At 39.7% G+C, this 27,847-nt stretch overlaps 1 gene segment (V, D, J or C); it reads right to left on the reverse strand.

Moving 5' to 3' along the window:
- Positions 1-7,908: 7,908 nt before the first annotated feature.
- On the reverse strand, positions 7,909-8,500 carry LOC100727109 (immunoglobulin kappa variable 1-39-like). The segment is given in 2 exon segments: positions 7,909-8,243; positions 8,362-8,500. Coding segments are annotated over 2 exon segments (375 nt in total).
- Between the last annotated feature and the right edge of the window lie 19,347 nt (positions 8,501-27,847).

Here is a 27,847-nt window from a genome sequence, read left to right on the forward strand (position 1 = left end):
CCTTGTCCAAGGAGTCTAACCTGGAATCCACAGGAGTGCAAGCCCAGGGTCTGTAAGAAGATCATCTTGTTTTGGGCACATCTATTTTGCTCAGGCTGCATTCCGGAGAAAAAAACTTTTATAAGATCCCAAAAGCCAAGGAACTTCAGATGTTAGACAAAATACTTCCTGGCAGTCATGAGATAAACAGATGCCTTTTCCAATCCTTTCTTCCACCATGCATCACCTGCTTAAAATCACTGAAGCTTGATGACCATGAACAGAAATCTCTGTTAATGTAAGTCAAAATGAACCTCAAATACTTCTCTCAAATATTTTGTGTCAGCAATGAATAGCTCAATAACAGAGAGTCCTAGAGGATTTTCTTGAAAGTGAAAAGATTTTTCAAATGTACACAAGGTATGACTAACAAATGCAAGGAATATTTAAATTTTAAAAAATATTATCATAGTAAAAGACACATTGCCATAGATCCCCCTCAAAATACTCCCCATTGCTTTGTTTTTACAGAGTGCGAAAAAATCAGTGATTGTTACCACCAAGAGCCACTAACAGAAGGCAGCCTCTCCTTTATAGTCACTTTTCCTCACCTACATTATTATAGGTTTTTTTTGGTTTTTTTTTTGTTTTTGTTTTTGTTTTGTTTTTTTTTTTTTTTTTTGAGACAGGCTCTCACTAAACAATGCAGCCCAACCTCAAACTCACATTGATCTTCCTGTCTCTGTCTCCTGAGTGCAGTGATGGCGGGCATGCTCCACCACGTTCAGCTCACAGTGACTTCTGCTTCTTCCTGAAAGTAAAATGAGCATGAAAGCTACACATTTTGAACCACACACCTAGGAAGCCACAGTAACAGAATTAAGGACTCAAGATAGAGGACTTCTGGAACTGCTTCAGAAAATGGCAAGAACAATAGGAAGAGAAAGTTTAAAGCAAGAGGGAGCATTGTGAGGGAATGCAATGGCAGTGTGTCTTTATTGTAATTTTCTAAAATTTAAGTATCATATTTTAGATCACACCTCATATATATTATTTATATAATGTCTGTTTCAGAAAGCTCTGAACACATAAAAGTAAAAGCATTATGTGGTAGACATATATAAAAGAAACTACAGAGAAAAGGGCATGTTGTAAATAATATAATATTGATATTTGAGATTAACCATGTGGGGGAAGGTAAGTATATGGAGCTGTAAAGGACTTTAAGCCAAGTAAATTTTATTGTAATAACTTGTGTTGTGTGTGCTAGAGCCATATGCTCAGATTACCTTACTGAAACTGATAGATGAATGAGCAAGTATGTTACTATCCTAACTCTAAACCTAACCCACCATTGCCAATTATAATTATGAATATTTCAATAGTTCACTACAGTGTAAGTACACGGAAAAAAAGAGAGGAGGGAGGAAAAAAGAAAAGAAACAAAAGGAGTCATAAAAGAAAATTTGTGTGAATCATTTTGTATAGCCAGGAGAATGATGGTAAATACCAGGATGCACACAAAAATGGAATAGGAAGAAAGTGAAAATGCAAGTACAGATCTAGCAACCGTGCTGGTAGATACCAAAAGAAAATAAAACTACACAGACTCACTCAAACTCCTGAGGAGTGTTGAGAAAAAACAAACTGTAATGCACCATTTTATACAAGCTAATATTTAAGGTAATAGCAATGGGAATTGGCATTGCAAGGAATCAAATTCATACCAGGAAATGAAACTGAAAGAGGGGTTTCTGTTCATACCATGTGAATCTCACAGGGACATGATGCAATTGTGCTCTTGGCCGCTGTATTGTCTTATTTTATAGAACATAAAATGTACTTCCTTCTAGGTGCCCACTCATATGAGTCTCATCTGATGTTCTTAGAAGGGAAACTATTCCTAATCATGGCTATGCACTGAGTTTGAGGACAAAACCAGGAATCAGTTAAAATCCTATCAGTGAGTTACTTTTCAGAATCAGAAGTTTGCCAGATTGAGGCAGAGACATTTAAAATGAGCAGGGACCAAGCAGCTGTCCACAAAGGAAGCAGCTGCTATGAGCAAAATCATGACAATAGACACAGGGAGTTTTTGTTTCATATTGAATCACTGTAGGACACCCACTGTAATATTAGTAAAAATGACAAACTGCAGCATCCTCAGGTTGCAGGCTGCTGATGGAGAAAGCAAAGTCTGTCCCTGACTGCTGCCACTGAAGTGTGCAGAGCACCAGTGGACCTGTTGGAGGAACCATAGCTGAGGACCCTGGGAACCTGCCCAGTTTTCTGCAGGTACCAGACTAGGGAGCTGCTAAACTCTCACTGGCCCTAAAGTTGAGATGGCTGTTTCTCCTTAGACACAGCCAGAAAAGCTGGAGACTGGGTCACCTGGGTTTCTCCAGTGAAGTCTGAGAATTAAAAATAAAACAGAAGTCATTCACCTGCCCTCCTGGTAAGTACCTGTGGCATGGTCCATGAGAACCAGAGCTCCCAAGAACGACTATGGTGGGACTCAGGTAGCTTATTATTCTGCTCTCTTGGTAAGCACTCACAGCATGAGCCAGGAAGAGAACCATTACCTATGAGCCTACTGCCATGCACACTGAAAATCAGATGAAACACCCTTCCTCATCCCACCCCTGCCCCCACATAGCTACTAGGGATAGATGTTTCAGTATCTCTTGGGAGGATGACCATATGCAGTATAGGAAATATAGGGGATTTCCTTCTATCTTCTGTTTTAAGGCAAAGGTTGTTTTCACTGTTTTGTTATGTTTCTTTTGCTCTATTCAGTGCTCTTGATTGGTTTTATAATGTTGTTTTTTTGGTTTGATTTTGCTATACCTAATTGACTGGACAACTATTGTGAAGTTAAGGAGATATACCATAGTACCTGTTACTACTATCCCAGTATCCTACTCTGAAATCCTGTACCAATTTCATTGCATTATCTCAATTGGCTTTGTTCTGTCCTGTGCTGTTGCATTTTTCCTACTTTCAAAATAAAATTAAAAATAGAATAAAACAGTAGTGTCACTCATGTAGTCTAGACAATATCATTGGTGTTCTTAATAGAGCTAAGTTCATTCATCTAACTGGAACTTTAATTATTGTGCTTCTTGAAAACAGATGCTAGTACTGTACATAGAAGATAATCCTTAGAGAGTTTTCACAGATATGGAAAAATATCCCACGTGACACTCACCGGGGTCCCAGACCAAGAGTAACAGTGGAGGAGAGCCAAGGATTGCATGGTGCTGACCAGGTCCTCCCTGATGCAGGGTTCCCCTGCAATCTGCCTCAGAAAATGATATGGGCTCTGAACAGTAGTGGGGGTTTTGAAGAGTACACACAGCAACAGAGGCTGGATGGGCTGAGCTTGCAGCTGCAGAAACGCTGGGCTCTTCTTGTTCACGCTTGAGCAAGCTATGCCCAGGTGGTCAGGACAGAAGACTGTTGGCTCAGTCTGAGCATAGCGTTTTCATCTGTAGTCAGAAAACTTGATCCTGGTTCTTTTCTGTCTTAACAGACGTCTCAGGCAGATGGTCATCAATACAAATTCATAAGAAGATCAAATCCTACAGAGACATTGTTTCTCTCAACCTCTTATGTGTCTCATCCTCTCCCTAGTTGCATAATTATATCTGGCTGAAATAACTCTTTGAGTGAAATTGGTCTTCCAAATATTTTTTTTTTCTTTCCAGTTTTATGACCTTTCCCAAAGGTCCCTAATGCAGAATTTACAAAGTGCGACATTCACTTAGGCTCAGTAGTATAGGTTGGTGAAAAACTGCAACTTCGCAGATGCCCAGCACTGCCTCTCTCTGCAATTCACTGATTCCACTTCACTAAAATCAGAAATAGAATTTTGTGTGCAGGCCAAGATCTAGTCCTTGGATGATTTTCTACATCATTCTGTTACAATGCATCAACCAACCCAATCCCTGGCTCTTTCGCCTTAACAATCTTGGAAAACTCAGTTTCCACTCTTTGTTAAGGTCTCTAGAACCATCTTATTCTCAAATAAAATACTGAGAATTTTATCTTTCAGAGGGGAGGAAAATGTATGCCCTCTTATATCACTTTTATTCAGAATTATGCTGAAGATGCTAGGAATATAATAAGACTAGACAGAGTATTAAAATTCGTAAGTTGAAAGAAACAAAGGATAGCTTCTCATACTTCCAGCAAAAATTTTTAAGTAAATTCTGAGACTGTATCAAAAATCACTAGAAAAATAAGTACATAAAATCTCTGGGTTCAGACAGTTAATTAGCTCAGTGGCACAAGCAGTTGCCTGGCAAGCAGTGAGGTCATGAGTTCAATTCCCGGTACCAAAAAAAAAAGAACAAAAAACAAAAAACAAAAAAAAACAAAAAAAACACTGTGCACTCAATGCTAATACACTCACTATGTCTTATAGGTTAAAAATATTTAGATAAATAGGCACTTTTCCATCTTCAAGTAGAAAACTTGATGTTATTAAAGTTCAGTTTTTTTCAAATAGTATATATTTACACACAAATGAATTTCATGCAATGAACTCTAGTCAATCTACAAATAATTTATTTAAAAGGTTGGACAATTTCTATAATGTACCAGAAATACCAAAGGATAGTTACATACCAGAAATACCTTAGGATAGACACAAAAATTTTGAGGAATTAAAGCAGAATATGACTGAAATTATATTTTGAGACGTTTATAGGAAATGGTGATGTAGCTCAAAAGTAGTACATTTGTTTAGTGTGCTTACGGGCCTTGGTTTGATCTCCAGCATTTACAAAGAATACAGGCAATTATCAGAGAATGTCCGTGCTGCGCACCATAGGAACAAAGATAAATAAACAGACCAAGCAAAAAGAAGAGTGCAGAGAACAGATCCACATACGCACAGGCTTTCTGACAAGGATAATGCAGATAATCATAGCTGTAAGTTTCTTTATTTTCAGTAAATGGTGAGGAGGAACTCGAATTGAAAATGAAATTAAGTATGTATTGGAAACATATTTACCTACATCATATCCAATAAAACTAAGAATTAATTGACTACAGTATCCAGATATGAGTTGGGAAGCTTTGGGAGAAAGCAAAAAAGTCTAACCTAAAGCTGTAAAAGAAGGAAATCTTTTAAACAGAACACAAACATGTGCACAAACTCACAGGAGAGAAAACTAATAAATTAAACTTCACTGAAAGTTATGAAAGAAATTAGTTTATTCAGTAATAAACGAAAAGGTGACACGAGTTCTTGGATTGGCAGGACTAGTGCTGCTACAATGTTCCCACTGTCCAAAGTGAATGATTAGTGCAATCTCTATCAAAATTACACTGGGAAATTTCCACTGGAATAACAAATGGTCCTAGCACACACTGCCCTGCCGTTCTTTATAAACAATTTCCACTTTACCACATGGACTTTTAAACTCAGGTCTATCAGATGTTACTATAATTTAAATTCATCCTTCTTTAGAATTTCATATGAAAACAAATTATGGAGTTTCTATTTCCTAGGCGCTTCCTACTTTTATACAACAAGGGTCTTTTGTTTGGTTGTTTGTTCTGTTTTTTTTTTTTTGTTTTTGTTTTTGTTTTGTTTTTAGGTCAATTCATATTGCCCATGTACCAATACCATGATCCTCTTTGTTTCTGAGGATTACTGAATTCATGGTGATATAGTTTGAACTGCTTCATGTGCTGAAGATGACTTATATAGGTTTTATAGCAGGCTATTATGAATGAAGCTGTTTTCTAATGTCTTACACAAGGTGTTGAGTGAACAGGTGTCTTTAAGCACATGAGCCAAAGGCTTGAATCTTCTGCTGTTGGGTGTGACACTATGAAAATAAGTTTTTAAGACTCTGCCTACCTCTTCTTCTAGGAAGTCATGTGGTCTTCATTTCCATCAAGAACTAATGTGCCTTTTAGATGCTCATATTACTTGATTTTTTAAAAAAAATTTATTTAGTTCATACCCAGTAGAACCAGATGAGGTAGAAGTATTTAAGGCATTTGTGAATTACCATTTTTCCATGTTTGGCATATTTTAGAAGACTGAGAGCTAATCTTAATTAATGCATCCTGCAGAAAAGGCAAAAATTAATCTATAAACAATTGTTGAGTAGGGACAAAAGAAAGCATCCTGTCCATGGGGTGAGGAAGGAGGGAACATGTCACAGTGAAAATGCTTGCTACTTCTGTATCTGAGATTTTTCAGGGCAAAAAAAATAGTCTGAACCTTGAAGATTTTTACCTACAATAGTTGCAAACTCCTCTGCTGTTGGCATCTTGATTGGAAAAATAGAAAACATACTACTGGTACTATGTTTACCATGCCACACCCTACTGTCTTCCTAAGAGTTACCTCTATTGTTTACCTGGTGACAAAATGCTGTGTTTATGGAAGGTGTTCAAATATCACAGCCTAAAAATGACATTTAAAAATGTAAAGATATGGGGGCTGGTGATTTAGCTAAGTGGCAGAAGCGCCTGCCTTGCAAGCAGGAAGTTGTGAGTTTGATCCCCGGTACTGATAAAAAGGAAAAAGACAAAAAAAAAAAAAAAGTAAAGATATGGACAAGAGCTAATCATTTTTCAGTGAGAAATGAAACCAACTCTTTTCTTAATTTCTTAGGAAACAGATCAACACAAGCGAAGCATCTTCTAGACTTATAGAGAAAGACCCTGATCTAGGTTCTGTGAAACAGTGAATGAATCTGCATGATATAGAAAAAGAACAGAGAGAGTCCCAGTGCTCCACCTCTGAGTCCAATTGACTGTATGGGCATCAGAATTTACATAAACGGTGTATCAATAAAACTGTTTTGAAAGAAAAAGGAATTTACCAATTCCTCTACATGCTTTCAAATTACAATAGACTCTTAACATTCAATACAAGCAATCTATACCTTTCTTGTGACCTCTGACATACAATCACTACTATGAAAACACCATTGTGTTGTATGGTAGAGGTTTTAAGGCCTTTACGAACCCTGAAAATTTGTGATAAAAATAGTTGCTATAAAGGCAGTCTTGGTGGTAGCAAAATGTATTGTTATTTTTTATTTCCATATAGCATATCAGTATAATTTAAGATTAGTTTTTTAAAAATCCCAAGATTTTTTTCTGCCAAAAAAGGAACAATTATAGGCATGACTGTAGGAAATACGCGACTGACTAACAGAAAATATTGGACAAAGAAGATGCACAATAGAAGTCAGGGGTATTTAGGGCAGTGGAAAAGCACTGGGTCATATGAAAATATTGGACATAAAGCATTATACCTGTGTTTTCTGATGAAATGATCAAAATCAAGTTCAGCTTTCCTGTGAATTATGGACATTTTATTTAGATTAGTCTTGATTTATTTTTTGAAAAATTGCAGTCACTTATGATGATAATATACTATGTAAATATAGGAACAGGGGTACAAAAGACACCTTTGTACTTTTATTCCTTAGATGATACATTTCTAAATTAGGATACTAAGAGCATTACAGTAGCAACTGATGATTTCCTATAATCTTGTTTGAAGTCTTGTATACATGTACCTTATTTTGTTGTGATTAGCTTTAATCTTCTGTCCAGTCTGCATTTTGTTTTGTTTTAAACTTACAAAAATAGTAATACAGAAATTAATGTCTACAAGTGACAAAAAATCTTTAAAAATTATTGCCTGGCATCCATAACAGAGTTTCTTTATTGCCATTTCAATATAAAGTAATGATCTAATCCACATTAGTCCAGTGAATTCAATGGTTCCATTCCTTAAATCAAGTTTGAGAAACACAAAAGAAAGCTAGGGTAGAGAGAAGCTTCCTTAGATGATTCTACCAAATCCTTCCAGTGACCCTCAAAGCCTGGCTGCATCTGAGGAACCAGCTCTGCAGCTGGAGTCACAAAGAGGAGCACTTGCCCCACACTTCTCCTTCACTGGGAGGTTTATGTCATGGCTTGTATCACTGTGGGAGGGGCACTGTAATCCTGTTGACAGTAGTAAGTTGCAAAGTCTTCAGGCTGCAGGCTGCTGATGGTGAGAGTGAAATCTGTCCCAGATCCACTGCCACTGACTCTTGTTGGGACTCCAGATTGCAAATTGGTTGCAGCATAGATCAGGGGTTTAGGAGCCTGCCTTGGTTTCTGCTGATACCAGTGTAAGTTATTGCTAATATCCTGACTGGCCCTGCAACTGATGGTGACTGTGTCTCCCACAGATGCAGCTCTGGATGGAGGCTGTATTAACTGGATGTCACATCTGGCACCTGAAGTGGGAAACAACAAATATCAATACAATTATTTATGGTAAAACAGAACTTCAATGTATTGTCAGTCTATGGTGAACAAACCACTGAGTAAATTCCTGGTGTCCCCATTCCTTACCTGGGACCCAGAGCAGCAAGAGCCCCAGAAATTGAGTGTGGACCCTCATGTCCATGCTGTGGCCTGACTGGGACTGAACCTGCACAGGGTGAGACCAGCAGCCTATTAAGAAGTCCTCAAGGAGCTGGCTGGGCTCTGCGGATATGCAAATCAGCAGAGGAAGAAAGGGTTTGGCCCAGGGGCTGGGGATTTAGCTCAGCAGCATAAGTGCCTGCCTTGTAAAGTAGACAGTGGTGAATTCAATCCCAGTACGAACAAAAAGGAAAAAAGACCAAAAAAAAAAAAAAAAAAAAAAAAAAAAAAAAAAAAAGGGGGGGATTTGGCCCAGCTGCAGGGCTGGCCCAACTCAGTGTGGACTCAGTGTCTCCTCAGTGTTTCCTGGGGTCCCTGTCCACACCAGGACAGATTTGCCTGAAGACAATGTGTTTCTCTCTTCGGTCACAGGACACTGTCAGACTGTTCTCCTGTGAGTAGAGTGAACTGTTGTTCTCACCTTTCAGAGCACAGTTTACTAGAGGGTCAGGTTCCCATGTTATGATCCATTTGAAAAGAAGGAATTAAGGGAACCAAAGGGGCTCTTTCAAGCTTAGAGTCTATAAGGGGAAGCAATGAGAAGAAGAGAACCCCAATTGGATGAGCTCTTTGAATTCCAGGCAGGGGAGGACATGAGCAATGCTGCTGTCCAGCCCCAGGCTTCCCCCGAGCACAGACTTGAGCACATGTTTCCACCCCACGGCAATTCTAAGGTCCAGCAAGTTTCCTGCTGTCAATTTTCTTTGCAGGATAAGTTAGAAAGATTTCAGTCACAATGCAAGAATCAGCACATACTTAAAGTTGTAAACAGAACTCTGGGTTTCAGAATGTTTGGGAGTGGTACAGCAGGTTGGATACATTAGAAAGGACTCAAATTGTTTCCTCCTGCTGTGGGAATCTCAACACAAGTAAGTTTCAAGCCTGAGCCTAAGGCCTCCTGATCTCCAGAGGGCTGTATTGTGACTGTGCCTTAAGTAGCCTCACAACTGCTTCTGGAAGAAATCCAGACAGAGCTTTTAACCTCACCCTCCCATTTGAGGTGTAACAAAATCTTTCCCTGTACCTGACCACCTTCCTTGTTCCTCTTATGTCTCACTCCTGAGGTGGGCACATGAGCCTGGGAATCCCTATTCCTGCCCAGGCTGGAAAAGGCTCATCTGCATTTGCCCTGCACAGCAGGTCACAGCTGCTGGTGAACAAACTAAAGCAACCAGCGATGACTGCAATGAATGTGTTAAATTTTTAATAGGCCTTTAGAAAATGAAAAACTCTGTACTTCTAACTTATATTGCATGGAGAATGGCAATCCAAAAATAAACTTGGGGTCTTGTGTTATAAATGAGCAGGCCTCTAGGATCACAAGAAGAAAAGTCCTCCTTATTCAAGTGCTAGGGTGGCTTCAGGAATTAAGGAGATGTGGGCAGTGACTCTAAGGTCGTAACAGACTTTCAAGCACTACAAATAGTGGGAGAGGTTTGGAACAGGGATATAAAACTGGCCTGAGCTCAGGCTTGCAGGCTGAGAGCTGCCAGGCGCTGGACTCAGGTTATGAAAAAAAGCAGCTGCTCCACTGATCCATGTTGCTGAGGTGCTGGCTGAACCACAGACCCTGCCCATAGTCCGCCTGGCATGTTATGCAGGGAAGGAAAGTACTCAGCACTCTTGGTGCTGACCAAGCTGAGATAACCGGGAATGGCAACACTGTGGCAGACCAGGACCACGGATCTGACCTGGCTCAGTGACCTAAAGATTCTAAGATCTGTTCTCAGAGGAGCAGAGGTAATGAAGACAATCAGCAAATGTCCCCATCCCAGAATTTGACTCATTTAGCTGCTATCAATTTAGAAAAATTAAAAGTGTGCTTTACACAAATAAATATGTAGCTCGCTCTTTTGCTGCTTGCAGGTAATACATTAACTACTAATTAATGTAGTAATAAATGATAGTTTTAGTTGCTTATGTAATATATGATTTTAAATCCTTGCAAATTGCAACTCAACACTGAGAGCCCACATTTAGCACATTACCTCCCAATCTTGCCCAACTGCAAATTCTGAAGGACATGAGTCTCACTGGCCCCCCTCAGCACATGTGGACCAAGCAGTGACCTCAGTCATTGAGGAGGGCTCTGGAGTACAGCAGGGGAACAGATCTACAACGATGGCCCATCTTCCATCCCTGCTTCCCTACTCTAAGTGACTCCCACAAGACTTCTCCTCTGCATCTCTCAACAGAGTCAAGATCTGCGGAAACTTTTACCTTCACCTCTGAATACATGAGACCACTTCACTGGTTTTTCACTCTCAGCTGGCCCCATTCAGGGTTGCAGCCTTTGCTCTCTCACTCACCCTGCCTCACTGCTGACCCAGAGGCCTCTTGGGAAGCTCATCACAGTCAGGTGCATTACCAGACACAAAGTGAAACACGAAACACTGAGGAACAGGCAGGTGGGAAAAACCTGACTCATGCTGCACAGTGGCCCCCAGCAATGTGAGCTTAGAGAGCTGGGCAGAGAGTTCCCTGCCTTAGTGGCTGCCTAAGGTCAAAGAATTATTTCCACTGTCCTTGTGTTGTAGAGTCAGGTTTAGTGCTTTGTTTAATGTGTAGATGTTCGCCATCTAGTGGAGGATTTTTACCATAGCAGTCTATTAATTTTGGTATCCTAAGACCATAACTGAATTTTTTCATCTGTATTCATGAGCTGATCTTATTCTATCAATTGCCAGCCAAAACTCCATAGAAAATCAAATCATTCATCTTTATAAATCATCCTAACACAAAGGAAAAAGTGCAGTAGTTCACTTAGAGAACTAAAGAGATAACAACCATAGGACAGTGACCATAAAATGTGTAAAACACATGATACTATATATATTTAGTTTTGGCAAAGACCACGAGTAACTGAAGACCCTGAGAAAATGTCTCTAGACTAAAGAATCCTGGCACAGATTTTTTAAGGCCAGCCCATCCTTCCTATCTCAGAGCCCCTTCCAGAGCAGCCTGTGAGAACACAGCAGCTCCCCTGCTTGCACACTGAGCAGTGTTGAGTGGTTGCAACTGTGGCAGCTGAGACATGAGAAGGCTGCAGCTGTAATAGGCTCTCACTACAACTGCTTCAGGGTGATGGTTGTTCTGAAATAGTGAGCAAATTCTGCTAAGAGCTTGTGACTATCAGCTTTTGGGGATCATGCAGAGAATCATTAGAGGGTGCACAGCAGGGTCTCTAGGTCCTGAGAATAGGGAAAATTCTCTGTCATGCAGTGACCAGGACCACATGTCTGCTGAATATATCATTATAGTTTCCAGCCTTAAGAGAAGAAAGTCTCCCAAAGATCTGATTCTTATATTGCTGGTTTATTTTTATATTGTCTACGAGACCAAAAAAAAAAAAATTGTCAGCAAAGTTTTAATGAATTAAGTGAAATACCTTTGTGTATGACAGTCCTATGAGATTTTTCCCTCAGTCCTTGCAGGGTGACTTCAGTGGTCATAGCATTTAGAACACGTGGTGAGTGATCACAGAGACCTTCGCTGGTCAACGGATAGACAATCTCATATCTCCAGATATTGTATCCAGAGCTTGAATTCATTCCTGTGCAATGGTTTCAGAGTCTATTATAATTAATTTCAGTTACATGAATATTCTATCCTGCACTTCGGATTGTTACAAAGGAAGCCAGTTTGACTAGTGTGACACAAGATGTTGTGTGAACCGCCATTTTCAAGGACCTTACTCAGAGACCTGGGAGGGCAGTTGTTAAGTAGCATAGCTAATTTCTACCTCTGTGACACACTGTTGTGGTTTGTGGTCCTAAGTTAATGATTTTCATCAGGAGTTGATCATTTTAGCTGCAAGTAATTATTGGTTTATTCAGATAAGATTTCATTTAGTTAATATTTGACTGTAAACAAAAAGAGAAAGTCCATTAACTTATTTACTAACACTTATTAGTTACCACATTCTTGCCATGTTTCTGTGCTTGACATGTTTTGGAACATATCTTTGTTAATAGCAACCACTGAAAATGCCAATGGTAAAACAAAAGATATTAAATTTACTGATAGAACTGTGGGGGGGGGAGGACCAGTGGTGGCTGAAAAGATAAGAAGTATAAAATATAAATAACCTTTATTTTGACAATGCAGGGAGAGACACCCCCCATCCCCTGGGGTGTGGCATCTCTACCCCAGGGCCAGCGATCTCTCCGTGGAACACATGGAGTGAGGCACATAAGTAGTCTTGGCCTGGGGTGGAACCTAAGGGGGCATTATGGATGCACAGGTAGCCCATTGGTCTTAGTTTGGCACCAGAGGCAATTTCTAAGGGTGGGGGGAGATAGGAGCTTCCTGGCTTTACCAGCTACAGTATCTGGCCTGGGCCAAAACCCTTTCACATCCCATCATATGATTATTATGAAAAGGGGCAAAAATTTCTCTCTTTAATAACTTCCTGCTGGCTGAGGGTGTTTTACTGGGGTCTAGGGGAGTCGACACGATGATGGTTGATGTCTAGGTAGAAGCTGGTGTCAGGTGTTTTAGCCAGGACAACTTCACTGGTGAATGTACACATGTTAGACTGAAAAAAAAAAACAAAGATACAAGATGTTATGAAGAGACATGGCACTGTCATAATTAAGGACCCATGTGAGGTATAGGGAAAGGTGTCTTTGATTTAGACATGTCATTCTATCAGGATGATGTTGAGGTAGGATCATTTCCATGGTAAGGCAGAATTCTGAAAATTAAACATGGGATTAGGAAGTTATGAGAGGTGCTTATTCCCCCATATGAAAGCATAAAAGTTTAAAGGTAGGTCGGTAAGGCTTGTCTCTGGTATATGTGACATTGGAGTCTGTAGGCAATACTGTTAACGAGTCCTGCTGTAAAATTGATCATTAATAGAATGTAAGAAATTAGGAACCAAAGTAGATAACAAAACATGACAACCTGTGAGTCATGGCCGTGAGGCCTTGGTAAGGCAGAGATGAGTATGAAAAGGATGGTTAGATCTAGGGCCTGAATGATGTGAAAACAGAATGGCAGTCTAGCAACTTTGATTGCTTTTGAGGTTAACAAGAATATCAGGTATGGGTCGCTGTAACCTGGTTGTAGTCCTTGGAATGTTTTTCTGCAACAGAACATTAGCAAGTATATCAGTTGTTTCCCTGGTTGTGAGAAAGGCTTTTATGTATCTTGAAAAAGTATAAACAAAGTGAGAAGACAAAATGTATCTGTCAGCCTGTATAAAAGGGAATAAAAGCATTTTAAGATTTAGGACTAGGACCTGCACAAAATAGGCCCTGTTTGTAACTGGCATAGGTTGACCTTTAATACTCTGTCAGACATTGAGGATTTATTATAGTAGTCTGAAACCTCAGTAAGAACTCTGTATATATGGCCTCTATGTCCACAAATATAGAGAATGTCTTACCTTGAGAGTTTTAATGTGACTTGGACTCTCAGACAGACACCCACAAAGCGGGTTGTTGTTGGCCCTTAGCCCCTCTCAGTCTTCGGCAGCAATTTTTGCCAGTAATGAATCTGGCATTGTCCTGTGAAGGCTAGAAGGTAGGATGGCCCAGCCACTCTCTGGTGGCCAGGATAGCCCAGCAGCCCTGGAGTAAGGTCTCAAAGAACGCCAGGACATGGCATTTTCTTGTCCAATGCCTTCTGCTGCATTTGAGCATCATCCATGGGGGAGGCAGGTAGCTCTACCTTGTGTAGATTTGTCTGTCTCAGAACTGCAAGTGTTACTTAAAATATGAAAAAACGTATTAAGGTCTCTGTGGAGCTTGAAGGTCAAGTTTTGCCTTGTTGCTTGAGATCTGGAGTACAGTAAAAGGTATCTGTAGAATTAAGAAAGTATGTAGGAGCTTAATATTGGCATTTCTGGTTAGAAAGCAGGCTTTATCTGGATGTTATACTGCTTTTTTATAGGGTGCCACGTGGAATTAAGAAAAAAATGCTTTAATGGAAACATTCTGCAGTAAAGGCTTATGAATCTTATGAATAAATTTATTAACTTAGTATATACTCTCAAGTTATTGTAAACCAGTTGTTAAACAGGAGATTGGCGACAACACAGTACAGTAGAAGCAATGAATTTAACAGAGAACATTACTGGTGGTGGACAACATTAGAATTTTTAACAAACCCTTGTCTTGGAACAGAGCTTAAACAGGAGATCGGTGACAACACAGTACAGTAAAACCAATACATTTAACAGGCAACATTACCGGTGGTGGACAACATTAGAATTTTTAACAAAACCCTTGTCTTGGAACAGAGCTAGTGGTTTTCAGCAAAAAGGAATTGATAAATATCTCTTAATTTTAGTGGTTAAAACAGGAGATTAGTGCAGGCTTTAATTGATAAACAAGGCTGGTAAAATTACCAGGTGGCCACTAACCTTGAATAAATGGTAGAAAATTGTAAGAAAAATAGCCTCTCTTAAGTGGAACTGAATTGTAAAAAAATATGTTTTAGTGGAGCCGTGAGAAGGCAGTTTGGAACTCTGAGGCAGACAGAGCTTGCCTCTAGAGAGAGCATAGTCATGTTTGGGGCAGGGCTGAGGTTATCTGGCATGCAGCACATAAGTGAGGCTGAGTACCGTGTCACAGCATGCAGGAGCAGGCTGAGATGGAACTGCAGAGTGGGTGGGGTAAGTGCTCGGACACAGCTTGCAGGGGTGGGCCGAGATCACACCCGGAAAGGCGACAATGGTGCTGGGATGGCCCAGGGAAATACACATTTTAGCTGTGATGGCTCACGGGGGTGGGGCTTGGAGGCCCACAGTGGTGGTGACGGCGGTGGCCATGGCCTGGCACTGCTGAGGGAGCTGGCAGCCTGTGGCATGAAGGGCTGCAGGGGCAGGGGCAGTAGCGATAGCAGCGGTGGCAGCAGGGGCAGCCCCAGTGAGGGGTTGCATGGCGGCAGCAGCTGTGGCAGAGGCAGTGGGGCTGGGGGGTGCAACATAGCCTGCAGCCAAGTGTGGATCTGCTCCCAGAGGTGCGTGGCTGGCAGCTGGCAAAAGGCCACTCACGGGAGTCGCACGCAGGAGCCGCCTACAGGAGCCACTCGCGGGATGCTTGGCCCAGGACAAGGTGCCAAAAGCATGTGAGAGCCTAAAGCTGTTTGAAAAGCAATCCTGCATGTATCTCTCAACAGCAGAATGGGGCGGTGCACCAGGGAACAGGTTGGATGTGGAGCTGAGTTGCCACATGGAGCTGAAACTGTTTGGGGGGCACGCAGAAACATCAATCCCGTGTGGACCTGAAGCGCCACATGAGAGTGGAGATACTGCACAGAATTGGAGCGTGGTGTGAGGGCCAAAAAGCTGTTTAAAATCTTGTGTATCTCAACATTGAATGGTCTCATTTTTTAATCTTGGTGGTGGGGGATGGGTTGGCATGCATGGGAAACAAAGGTTTGCTGGCAGCACGGTGGGGGTGGGAGGGGAAGCCAGGAGGAAAGGAGGCACTGAGAAAACTCCCAAAGGCTGCAAGGGAAGATGCTGTTATCTCTTTAAGTGTGGGGAGGGGGAGGGATCCTGGAGGGGACAAAGGGACAGGGAAGCTGGCAGGAAGGGACACATTCCCAAAACAAAGATAAGAGAGTTTTGTAAGCTTGTCTGCAGTGATAAGCCATAGAGAGGTATGGTTTGGGGGGGGGGGGCAGGAAGTAGTCCCTGAGATAAAATCTGGTGTGGAGTCTAGTCCATGGGGCTACAATCAGATGAGGCAAGGGACCATGTCCTGTCAGGATTAGAGTTGTCACACTGCACCCCAGACCAACGGGTTGGCTATGTGGCTCCAAACTCTTAATAATTGGCCATCACAAATATTAAGGTTGGACTTTGCATGGGCAGAGTAACTACTCTGCCATGAGAACTTAAAAAGCTCTAAAGTGAGGATCTCTCAGTGTGGGCAGTCCAGGAATGGACACAGGCTTGCCCAGAAAGCCCCAAAAGCTCTGGAAAAATGTGAGGGCCTCTCAGTGTGGGCTGTCCAGAGTGGACATCCGCTTGCCCAGAAAGACCTTCGATTGGGCTGTCTAAAAGATGTGAAAGGGTCATGAACCCACGCAAAGGGGGGAGAAAATCTACCTGAGCCTGGCTCATTGGCTGTCTCGGGGGAGTTTCTCACCTGTGGTAAATTGGTGGGTGTTGTTTGCGAAATAGCAGCCAAGCTTACAGTTCCTGAGTGTAGAAGTGAGGAATTAATGCAGGATGCAGTCTGGTTGGTCCTGAACAGCAGGGGACTCAAAACTGGGAACTAACCTGAGGAGTCTCTCTACCATCTGATAGAACTGTGGAGGGGGAAGGAGGAGGACCAGCGGCGGCTGAAAAGATAAGAAGTATAAAATATAAATAACCTTTATTTTGGGAATGCAGGCAGAGACACCCCCCCCATCCCCTGGGGCGTGGCCTCTCTACCCTGGGGCCAGTGATCTCTCCATGGAACATGTGCAGTGAGTCACATAAGTAGCCTCGGTCTGGGGTGGAACCCAAGGGGGCATTAGGGATGCACAGGTAGCCCATTGGTCTTAATTTGGCACCAGAGGCAATTTCTAAGGGTGGGGGGAGATAGGAGCTTCCTGGCTTTACTGGCCATAGTATCCAGCCTGGGCCAAAACCCTTTCACTTACTAAGTAGGAGATAAATAAGAATGGGATGAAGAGGGAGGGAATGGGTTAAACAGCAGGCACACAATACAAGTCTCAATCTGTGATATTTCTAGAAAACAATAGTGCAGCCTTAAAGGTCTCTAGAGTGGTTGCTACCACCAACACTGCAGCCCTCATCATGGGAAAAATGAACAGTGTGCTGGGATTCCTAGCTTATCTCCCCTGAACAACAGAGAAAAAAACCCTGTTAGGCTCAGTGAAACAGTGAATGACTCTAAGTGATACAAACAAAAACATGGAGAATTCTAAATTTCTATGTAAAATCTAGTTAAAGTTAGGGGCAAAACATTGTAAAAACTCCTCCCCATGTTTTTAAAATGATACTAGACTTTTATTTCAAGAAAATCTGTGCATTTCTGGTGATTTCTGAGACAGAATCAATACATCAAAAGTTTCTATGCCAGAACTATCTCAAAGTCAAAATATTCTAGACAACCATAGAAGGCAATAAAGCAACTTCATAATTAAAAAGATGTCTTATTCAATATTTTTAAATTGTGCTTTTCCTTATCACAGTGTACATTTAGATTACCCTTCAGGAAGCTTCTATACTGTTAAAGCAAGGTTTTGTCATTCTGCAAAAGGGAAAACTACAGGAATGATAAAACAAAAATTACTTATTGGAAACTGGGGAAAGACAATGAAGGGAGATAATTTTTAGAGCAGAGGATTTTTAGGTCAGTGAAACAATATTGCATCATAGCAAAATGCTGCATGTGTTATTCCACATTTGTTTCTCCTGTGAACTATCAAGTGTGAATCCTCATGTGAACTACAGATTTTGCTTTATATCATCTTAATTTTTGTAAAACCTTGTACTCTGAAATTGATGATAGCCTTCAAAACCCTATGGACAATGTTGTAAGGACCACCTCTATATTTTAAATTATTCTATAGATTTAAATTTATTCTAATTGGAAGAATTCTTTAAAAATTCTTCCTTATTACTTATAGAAAGGATTCTCCATTGCTGTTTGAATCCAAAATGATGCCATTACCCACACTGATCAGAGGTGCTCATCTCTGTCCTTCATTAAGTCAGGACAGGTGCTGTGCTGTCTGTGCTGCTGGGGCTGAGGAAAGGGAAGAGAGTTAGGGTGTGGAATAAATCATTGAGCCTTCTTCTAAAACTTCCAAGGAATTTCCATGACTGGCTGGTCAGAGAACTGCTCTTCGCAGTTGGCCACAGCAGAAGTGGCAGCTGGGACAGCCCAGCCTCACTCTTCAATTTCCCTGGCTGGTTTTTGTTATGAATTGTATCACTGTGGGAGAAGGCTTATAAACTTTTAGACACTAATAAGTTGAAAAGTTTACACAGTCTTCAGGCTGCAGCCTGCTGATGGTGAGAGTGAAATCTGTCCAAACTCACTGCCACTGAACCTCGAAAGGACCTCACTCCATCCAGTCTGCAACATAGATCAGCAGTTTAGCAGCTTTCCCTGGTTTCTGTTGGTAGAAGTTTAAACCACCATCAACATCCTCACAGGCCTTGCAAGTGATGGTGACTTTGCCTCCTATAGATGCAGACAAAGAGGATGGAACCTGAGTCATTTGGATGTCACACCTGGCACCTGAGATTAACTACATAACAAATATGAGCACAACCATGCAGATGAAGGACCTCACTGAGGATCCAGGCAGCTTTAAATGCACTGAATCACTGGAAAAATCATTCCTCACCATGGAACCATAGCAGCAGACCCCCAGCAGCTGAGAAAGCATCCTCATGTCCATGCTGTGTCCTGACTGGAACTGACTCCTGAACAGGGTATGACAGCCTCTTAAGCAGCTGGCTGTGCTCTGTACACATGCAAGTGTGTAGGGGCTGGGCAGGGTTGTGCATGCCTGCCAAGTTGACTCTTTTCAGAAGTAGCTGTTGTTTTCCGGGGTCCCATTCCAGGTTGGCACAGATTTCCAGCAAAGAACATCTTTCTCCATTCTGCCAGAGCAGAATCAAATTTCTCTTCCATGAATAAACTTATTTTCTCTTGTTGCTTCACTGCACATTTTGCATCTCTGAATAGATATTGTCTCTATAAGTTCTGTGCCCTCCATCTCTGAGTTCACAAAGTCACCTCATCCTGTTTCACTGAAGGCTGCCCACATTCAGAGCTGTGCAACTTGTTCTCTCAACCCCTGTATCACCGCTGACCCACAGTTCAGCTCTAACAATCTTCCTGGAAGGGGCCTCATTGTTAGACAGGTGCATTACCAATGATAAAGTAAATAGGATACACTGATGAACTAATGCAGAAGTGCTGGTCCATCGTACCAAGCAGCCCTCAGCAATGTGAGCTTAGAAAGCTGGGCAGAGAACTCCCTTGCCTTAGAGGTTCCCTACTGGAAAAGCAGCACTTCTACATCCTAGTGTTTCTAGGATGAGAGTTCAGTGCTTTCATTATTGTCGAGTCACTTGCAATGTAGCGGAAGATCTTTAATATCCACCCTATTCATTTAAGAACCATAAAGCCTTGACTACATCTTGTCACCAGTATTCAGGAACCTGATGCTATTCTCTCCATTACCATGCATGATTCTGTAGAAAATTTAATTGATTCCACTTCTTAATAAATCATACAACTACTTAGAATAAAAGACTAATAGTTCACGTGGAATTCTGAAAAAATAATGCTCACATGTCAGGTAAAGTCTAGAATGTGACCACATGAAATGACAATAATGTAGCTGGGAAACAGAAAGGGGCCCAATATAAACTGGAGTGTGCAGTTTAGGAAGTGTTTTGAGGCTGAGGACTTCTTGTCCAGTCCTGTGAACCCAGGCCTATTCTCCCCACGCTAGAACAGGCCCTGAGAAGCCCAGAAGCTCATATGGCTGACATAGTCAACATTTCTCTAGTGGTTGAAACTGCATTTGAAACATGGGAAGGCCCCAGAAATGCTGGGCTCCTGCAAATCAGCCTCCATCTCTTTCTCCTCAGGTTCTGTACAAGGTGTGAGGAAGGAATTACAGCTAGCCTGGAAACCTAGGCACATCAATTCATTCATGTCGATTCATGGATGACAATTTCATGGGCTGTCCGTCAACAATTGCACTGAGCTTTTATTGTGAACAGTGTACTTCAAGGATAGATGCATAACAATGCTCCTGTGGGACACAGCAGTGCTAGCCTGGCCAGGAGCTTGGTTGCTGGTACGCTAGTGGCTCTGCTGTAGTAGGTGTTATTAACTCACACATACTACATTCTAAAATGTATCCCAGAAGATTGATGATCTCCAAAACAAAGAAGAGGTGATAATATAGTAAGCTAATGAACAAAATATTCCTAAAAAACTAGAAATGTTTGTTTTTTGACATATAAGTTCAAGTTGAAGACAAAAAAATCAATGCTGTTCAGATTTATCCTTTATATTTCAATATTTTTTAAAAAAATTTAGTCCTTCAAGTCTATATAATTATGTCAATTAATAGTGAATTTTCATTTGAATGAATTGGTTTGTTTTAACATGCAATTACTTTTTTATCTATAAAGATGCTTTTGGCTGTTCTAGTTTTCAATCTTTAGTTACTCTGCCCCACCTATTTAGTGCTTTATGACTGAGTTAGTGCATTTTTTTCTTAGACTATGGTTACTCAAACAAACCACAAGTTCATTCTTTTAATCCTTACTAGTTATCATGAGATTTGTCCCTAGGCCAATAAACACAATAATAAATGCATTGTTTGTATGAAATTTCTCAATTCACATTTTATGAAAATCAAAGATGAAAACAAAACACAAATCTGACTCAGAATCAATGACGTCTCATTCACAGTCTCCCCAGTAGGAATCACACGGGCTCAGCAGGTGAAAGGCAGATGCTTTGCACACTGCACAGGTTCTCACCCTCAGATGCCTGCATTCCTTGCCCCCTGTCACATGGGCATTTCAAACTGAGCCCACGCACCAGGACTCAGAGGTTCAGAGACCCAGGTCCAATGTGCAATGCTGAACCTGCCTCAGGTTGATCACAAGCCAGAGGCAGTGAGCAACTCTGCAGAGGGCTCAAGGGATAGGCACCGTTGGGGGACAAGCGAAGAAACAACAACGAGGAACGGGGAATTCCAGCTTCAGAGCAGAAGGCTTGGTCTGTGTCATGAGTGTGACACAAGGCCACCTGCTTGATGAAAACTGATATTTAATTTCATGGTTGAGGAAAAAAAGATTTTTATATTATTGGTGGATTTTTCTGCTATTAAATAGTAAGAAAATTCATATTTTTTCAAAATACATTTTATTGTGTCTCTCATCTTCTTTCTTTCTTTGTTTCTTTCTTTCTTCTGGGTCACAGGCTCACTATGCAGTTAAGACTGGGCCTGACCCCAGATGGAATCACTGCAGAATTCTACAAGAAATACAAATAAGACCTAATGCCAACATTCCTCAATCTCTTCAATGATATGAAAAGGAAGCAATCCTTCCTAAGGCATTCCTGGAGGCAAATATTACTCTAGTACCAAAAGCTGAGAAAGACCCAACTAAAAAAAAAGAATTAAAGACCAATCTCCCTAATGAACCCAAATACAAAAGTCCTCAATAGAACATTGACAAATAGAATGCAGCAAATCATCAAGAAGATCATACACCATGACCAAGTGGGATTCAACCCAGGCATGCAGGGATAGTTCAATGTACGTAAATCAATAAATGTAATACACCATATCAATAGAGCCAAAAGTAAGAACCACATGGTCATTTCTATAGATGCAGAAAAACCTTTTGGTAAGATCCAACATTCATTCATGATAAGAACCCAGCAGAAAATTGGAATAGATGGTCTTTATCTCAATATAATAAAGGCCATCTCTGACAAACCAACAGCCAATATCATACTAAAGGGCCAAAAATTGAAGGCCTTTACTTTAAAATCAGGCACAAGACAAAGATGTCCCTTATCACTGCTTCTATTTAATATAGTACTGGAAATACTAGCCAGAGCAATTAGACAAGAGAGAGAAATAAAAGGTGTAAAGACAGGAAAAGAAGAAGTTAAGTTATCATTATTTGCAGATGACATAATACTCTATATAGAAGATCCCCAAAACTCCATTGAAAGATGGCTAGATATAATAAATAAATTTAGTAATGTAGCTGGCTATAAAATAAATACTGAAAAATCAATAGCATTCCTATACACTAACAACAAAGTCACAGAAAGAGAAATAAGAGAAGCCACAGGCTTCACACTAGCAACCAAAAATATGAAATATATAGGAATTACTCTCATGAAAGAAGTGAAAGTCCTGTACATGGAAAATTATAATACACTGAAAAATGAAATTGAAGATGATCTCAGAAAATGGAAAAACATACCTTGCTCATGGATAGGAAGAATAAATATTGTGAAAATGGCCATTCTCCCAAAACTTTTATACAGATTCAATGCAATCCATATAAAAATACCATCAACATACCTCTTAGAACTCGGGAAATCATTCCCTTTTTAAAAAATTTTTATTTAAAAGGAAAAAGAGAAAAACACAGAACAAAACAAAGCAGTGTAAGGGTACACGTAATACAGAACTACAAAAAAAAAAGACAGTAAGAAATCACCAGTTAATAGATTACATATTATCATCTTAGAAATAGTTGCTCAAATCACAGTATCAAAGAATACAAAGTGGACATTCAAACAGTGAGCCTGAAAAAAGTTGTGTTCAATGATCCAACCAAAAACATTAATATGGTCAGCTATTTAACACCCCTAAACACACTTGCTGTTGTATCGTTTAGAGCTCTTTTTTTTACCCTCTCTTTTTACAACAAAATTTACACATTTTGGGTTTTATTACTCCATAGTTCTTATTACTTTTTTGGGGGGGAGACAATAAAGTCAAATATGGCAAAAAAAAGCTGTCTGTCAAAACCAAGGATAGACATAGCACATGATGTAAAACAGAGTACAAGGTTATCAACAATGGTTATCAACTATGTCTCTTGTTTCCTTAAAAATAATTGTCTATCTCATTAGATATTATAAAGTTGAACAAAACAGTAGAGAACGAGACCAATAAAAGTTAGGCATTGTAAACATTACAGGATTTCCAAAGGAGACAATAGTCAAACCAGGATGGGCATCTCAGTGAATCTTATTGCCTTCAAAGTAGTTGCCTATATCCTCAAACTGATACTACCATACAGAATGGAACAGAGTCTAATCAGTCAAAACCCGATCGTGGGAGTATTACAGGACTTCAAAACAAGTTAATAGGAAATAAAAAAAAAAGTTACTATTATACATCCTGCTAATTTTTTAAATTTTCCCCTTAATTAAAACTAACATAAGAAATAACTAAATAATTTTTTTAAAGAATAAGGGGGAGATTGAGATAAAACAGGACATAACAATATAACAATACGGGTCAAAGCATGACTGTTTCAGCAACCTAGTGTTTCACCACCAAATAACCTGACTTAATAGTAGTTACAATAGTGTATGTCTTTTTTCTTGAAATATTTGAATAAAACTTCATATACTATAGCTTCAAATATTTCCATATCAAGAAGCTCAGAATAAAGACTTTCCAATTATTAAGTGAAAACTTTATAAGGCTTCAAGGCCACATAATGGGGAATCATGATTACCACATATTTTTATATATTTGAATCATTACTTACATTAGGGCAAGTATTCGGTATTCACATATGCGAGATTGATTTATTTCACTTATGAGTATGGTCTCAAGCTGCGCCCATTTATTGATAAATATCTCAATGTGATCCTTCATAGCTGAATAATACTCCATTGTATAGAAATACAACAACGTTTTTATCCATTCCTCAGGTGATGGACACTTGAGTTTTTTCCAAGATCTGGTGATTACAAATTGTGCTGCTATAAACATAGGTGCACATATATCACTGTGGTATGATGCTTTCAGTTCTTCTGGGAATATGCCTAGAAGTGGAATAGGTGGAATAAATGGGACTTCCAGTCCCAACTTTTTGAGAAATCTCCAGACAGACCCCCACAAACGCTGTAACAGTCTACACTCCCACCAACAGTGCAGGAGAGTTCCTTTTTCCCCACAGCCTCTCCAGCATTTGTTGTTGTTGGTTTTCCTGATCCTGGCTATTCTTTCAGGAGTGAGATGGTATCTCAGTGTGGTTTTAATTTGCATTTCTCTAATGAACAAAGATGATGAACATTTTTTTCATATGTTTATTTGCCATTTGTATTTCTTCATCTTAGAAGTGCGTATTCATCTCAGATGCCCATTTTTGGATTGGATCTTTGAATTTTGGGGGTCTGAGTTTTTTTAATTCTTTATATATGTTTTAGACAAGAGTCCCTTGTCTGAGAGAGAGTCCACTAAAATATTTTCCCAGTTTGTGGGTTTTCTTTTCACTATGCTGGAGATTTCTTTTGACATGCAGAAACTTTTAAATAAGAAGTGGTCCCAGTTATTGATTCTGGGAAGTATTTCCTGTGCGGTTTGAGACCGGTTCATGAATTCTCTACCTACTCCTATGTCTTCAAAGTTTCTACCCAATTTGTCTTCCAATAGATTTAGTGTTTCTGTTTTAATATTCAGATCTTTGACCCATTTAGATTTTAATTTAGTACATGGTGATAGACATGGGTCTAGCTTTAGTTTTTGGCAAATGGAGAGCCAGTTTTTCCACCACTATTTATTAAATAGACTGTCGTTCTTCCAGTGAAACTGCTTGGCTCCTTTATCAAAGATAAGGTGGTTGAGTGTGTTTGTAGTTGTGGTTGTATCTTCTAATCTATTCCATTGATCTTCGGCTCTGTTTTGATTCCAATACCATGTTGATTTTACTACTGTTGCTTTGTAGTATAACTTCAAGTCAGGTATTGTGATTCCTCCTGCTTTGTCTTTGCTGCTTAGAATTGCCTTTGCTATTCTAGGTCTCTTCTGGTTCCAGATGAAATTTAGGAGTGATTTCTCTAGATCTATAAGGTATGTTGATGGTATTTCTATTGGGATTGCATTGAATCTGTACAACAGTTTTGGGAGAATGGCCATCTTCACAATGTTTGTTCTTCCTATCCATGAGCAAGGGATGTCTTTCCATTTTTTGAGATCATCCTCAATTTCCTTTTTCAGTGTATTATAATTTTCACTGTATAAGTCTTTCACTTCTTTCGTAAGAGAAATTCCTAAATATTTCATTTTTTTTGCTTGCTAATGTGAAGTGTGCAGTTTCTCTTATTTCACTCTCTGTGATTTTGTTGTTCATGTGTAGGAATGCGATTGATTTCTGAGTATTGATTTTGTATCCAGCCACATTACTGAATTTATTTATTGTATCTAAGAGTCTTTCAATGGAGTTTAGGGGGTCTTCTATGTAGAGTACCATGTCATCTGCAAACAATGACAATTTAACTTCTTCTTTTCCTATCTTTCCCCATTTATTTCTCTTTCTTGCCTAATTGCTCTGGCTAGTACTTTCAGTACTATATTAATAGGAGTGGTGATAAAGGACATCCTTGTCTTGTGCCTGATTTTAAAGTAAAGGCTTTCAATTTTTGGCCATTTATAATGATGCTGGCAGTTGGTTTGTCATAAATGGCCTTTATTATATTGAGGTATGGACCATCTATTCCAATTTTCTGTAAAGTTCTAATCATGAACAAATGTTGGACTTTATCGAAGGCTTTTTCTGCATCTATAGAAATGATCATGTGATTCTGATTTCGGCTTTGTTGATATGGTGGATTACATTTATTGATTTACGTATGTTGAACCATCCTTGCATTCCTGGGATGAATCCCACTCGGTCATGGTGTATAATCTTCTTGATGATTTGCTGCATCCTATTTGCCAATATTTTATTGAGGATTTTTGCATCTGTGTTCATTAGGGAGATCGGTCTATAGTCCTCTTTTTTAGTTGGGTCTTTCTCGGGTTTTTGTACTAGAGTAATATTTGCTATGACTTAGGAAGCATTGCTTCCCTTCAATTTCATTGAAGAGCTTGAGGAGTGTTGGCATTAGGTCTTCTTTGTATTTCTTGTAGAATTCTGCAGTGAATCCATCTGTGCCTGGGCTCTTCTTGGTGGGTAAGGACTTAATTACATTTTCAATTTCATTAAGAGAGTTTGGGTTATTCAACCATTTTACATCCTCTTGATCTAGCTTTGGTACTTCATATGTTTCTAAGAATCTGTCTATTTCTTCTGTGTTATCAAACTTTTGAGAGTAGAGGCTTTCGAAATAGGTGTTGATGATCTTCTGTATTTCTATTGGGTCTGTAGTGATTTCACCTTTTTCATTTCTGATTGCATGAATTTGAGCTTTTTCTTCCCTTTTTTAAATAAGGTTGGCTAGGGGCTTATCGATTTTATTTATTCTTTCAAAGAACCAACTCTTTGATTCATTGATTCTTTGGATGGTTTTCTTAGTCTCTATTGCATTGATTTCTGCTCTGATTTTTATAATTTCCTCTCTTCTTTTGGCTTTTGGCTCCACTTGCTCGTCTTTTTCTAGCTGTTTGAGGTGTAGCATCAAGTTATTTATTTGTATTCATTCTGTTTTCCTGGTGTGGGAACTCAGTGCAATAAATTTTCTTCTCAGTACGTCTTTCATCGCATCCCACAGATTCCGGTAAATTGTATCTGCATTTTCATTTTCTTTTAGGTATTGTTTAATTTCTTCTTTAATTTCTTCTGTGACCCACTGATTACTCAAGAGTGTGTTATTCAGTTTGCATATGTTTGCGGGATTTTTGCAGTATCTTTTATCATGAATTTCTAATTTCAGAGCGCTATGATCCGATAACATGCAAGGGATGATTTCAACACTTTTGCATTTGTTTAAATATGTTCTGTGAGCTAATATATGGTCTATTTTAGAGAATGATCCATGTACTGCTGAGAAGAATGTGTATTCTGATGTTGTTGGGTGGAACATTCTGTATATGTCTATCAAACCCATTTGTTCACAGGTGTGATTCAGTTCTGTTATTTCTTTGCTCATTTTCTGTCTGGTTGATCTGTCCCTTGGTGTCAGTGGTGTATTAAGGTCTCCTGTTACAATTGTGTTACTGATAATTTAAGTTTTCATTTCTGTTAATAATTGTTTTATATAACTGGGCGCTCTGGAGTTTGGTGCGTATATATTTAAGATAGTTATCTCTTCCTCTTGGAGTTTTCCCCTTACGAGTATGTAGTGACCTTCTTTGTCCTTTATGGTCATTGTTGGTTTAAAGTTCACGTTGTCTGCAAACAGAATGGCTACTCCTGCCTTTTTTTGGATTCCTGCTGCATGAAGAATTGTTTTCCATCCTTTGACTTTCAGTCTGTGGGTAGCCTTCTGGGTTAGATGGGTTTCCTGTAAACAGCATATGGTTGGATTTTGTTTCTTGATCCATTCTGCTAGTCTGTTTCTTTTGATTGGTGCATTGAGACCATTTACATTAATGGTTATCACTGTTAAATGCTGGTTTATTGTTGGAATGTTATCTCTCTGCTGTTGCATCTTTATTTTTCTGTTCTGTTTAATTATTTGCTTTGTTTAGTGGTTTTTTCCTTTGTGTATCTAAACTGTCTTTCAATATTTTTTGCAGGGTTGGTTTGGTGTTCATGAAGTTCTTCAGCTCTTCTTTGTCATGGAAGTATCGTATTTCACCATCAATTTTGAATGATAGTTTTGCAGGATACATCAGTCTAGGTTGGAAATCATTTTGCTTTAGGATCTGGAATACTTCACTCCATGCTCTTCTTGACTTTATCGTTTGTGCTGAGAAGTCTGCTGTGATTCAGATAGGTTTTCCTTTATAAGTGATCTGTCTTTTCTCTCTGACA

This window comes from Cavia porcellus, unplaced genomic scaffold (genome assembly GCF_034190915.1).
Source record: "Cavia porcellus strain 051 isolate PalLab524CR breed Dunkin Hartley unplaced genomic scaffold, mCavPor4.1 scaffold_18, whole genome shotgun sequence".
Taxonomy (NCBI): Eukaryota; Metazoa; Chordata; class Mammalia; order Rodentia; family Caviidae; genus Cavia; species Cavia porcellus.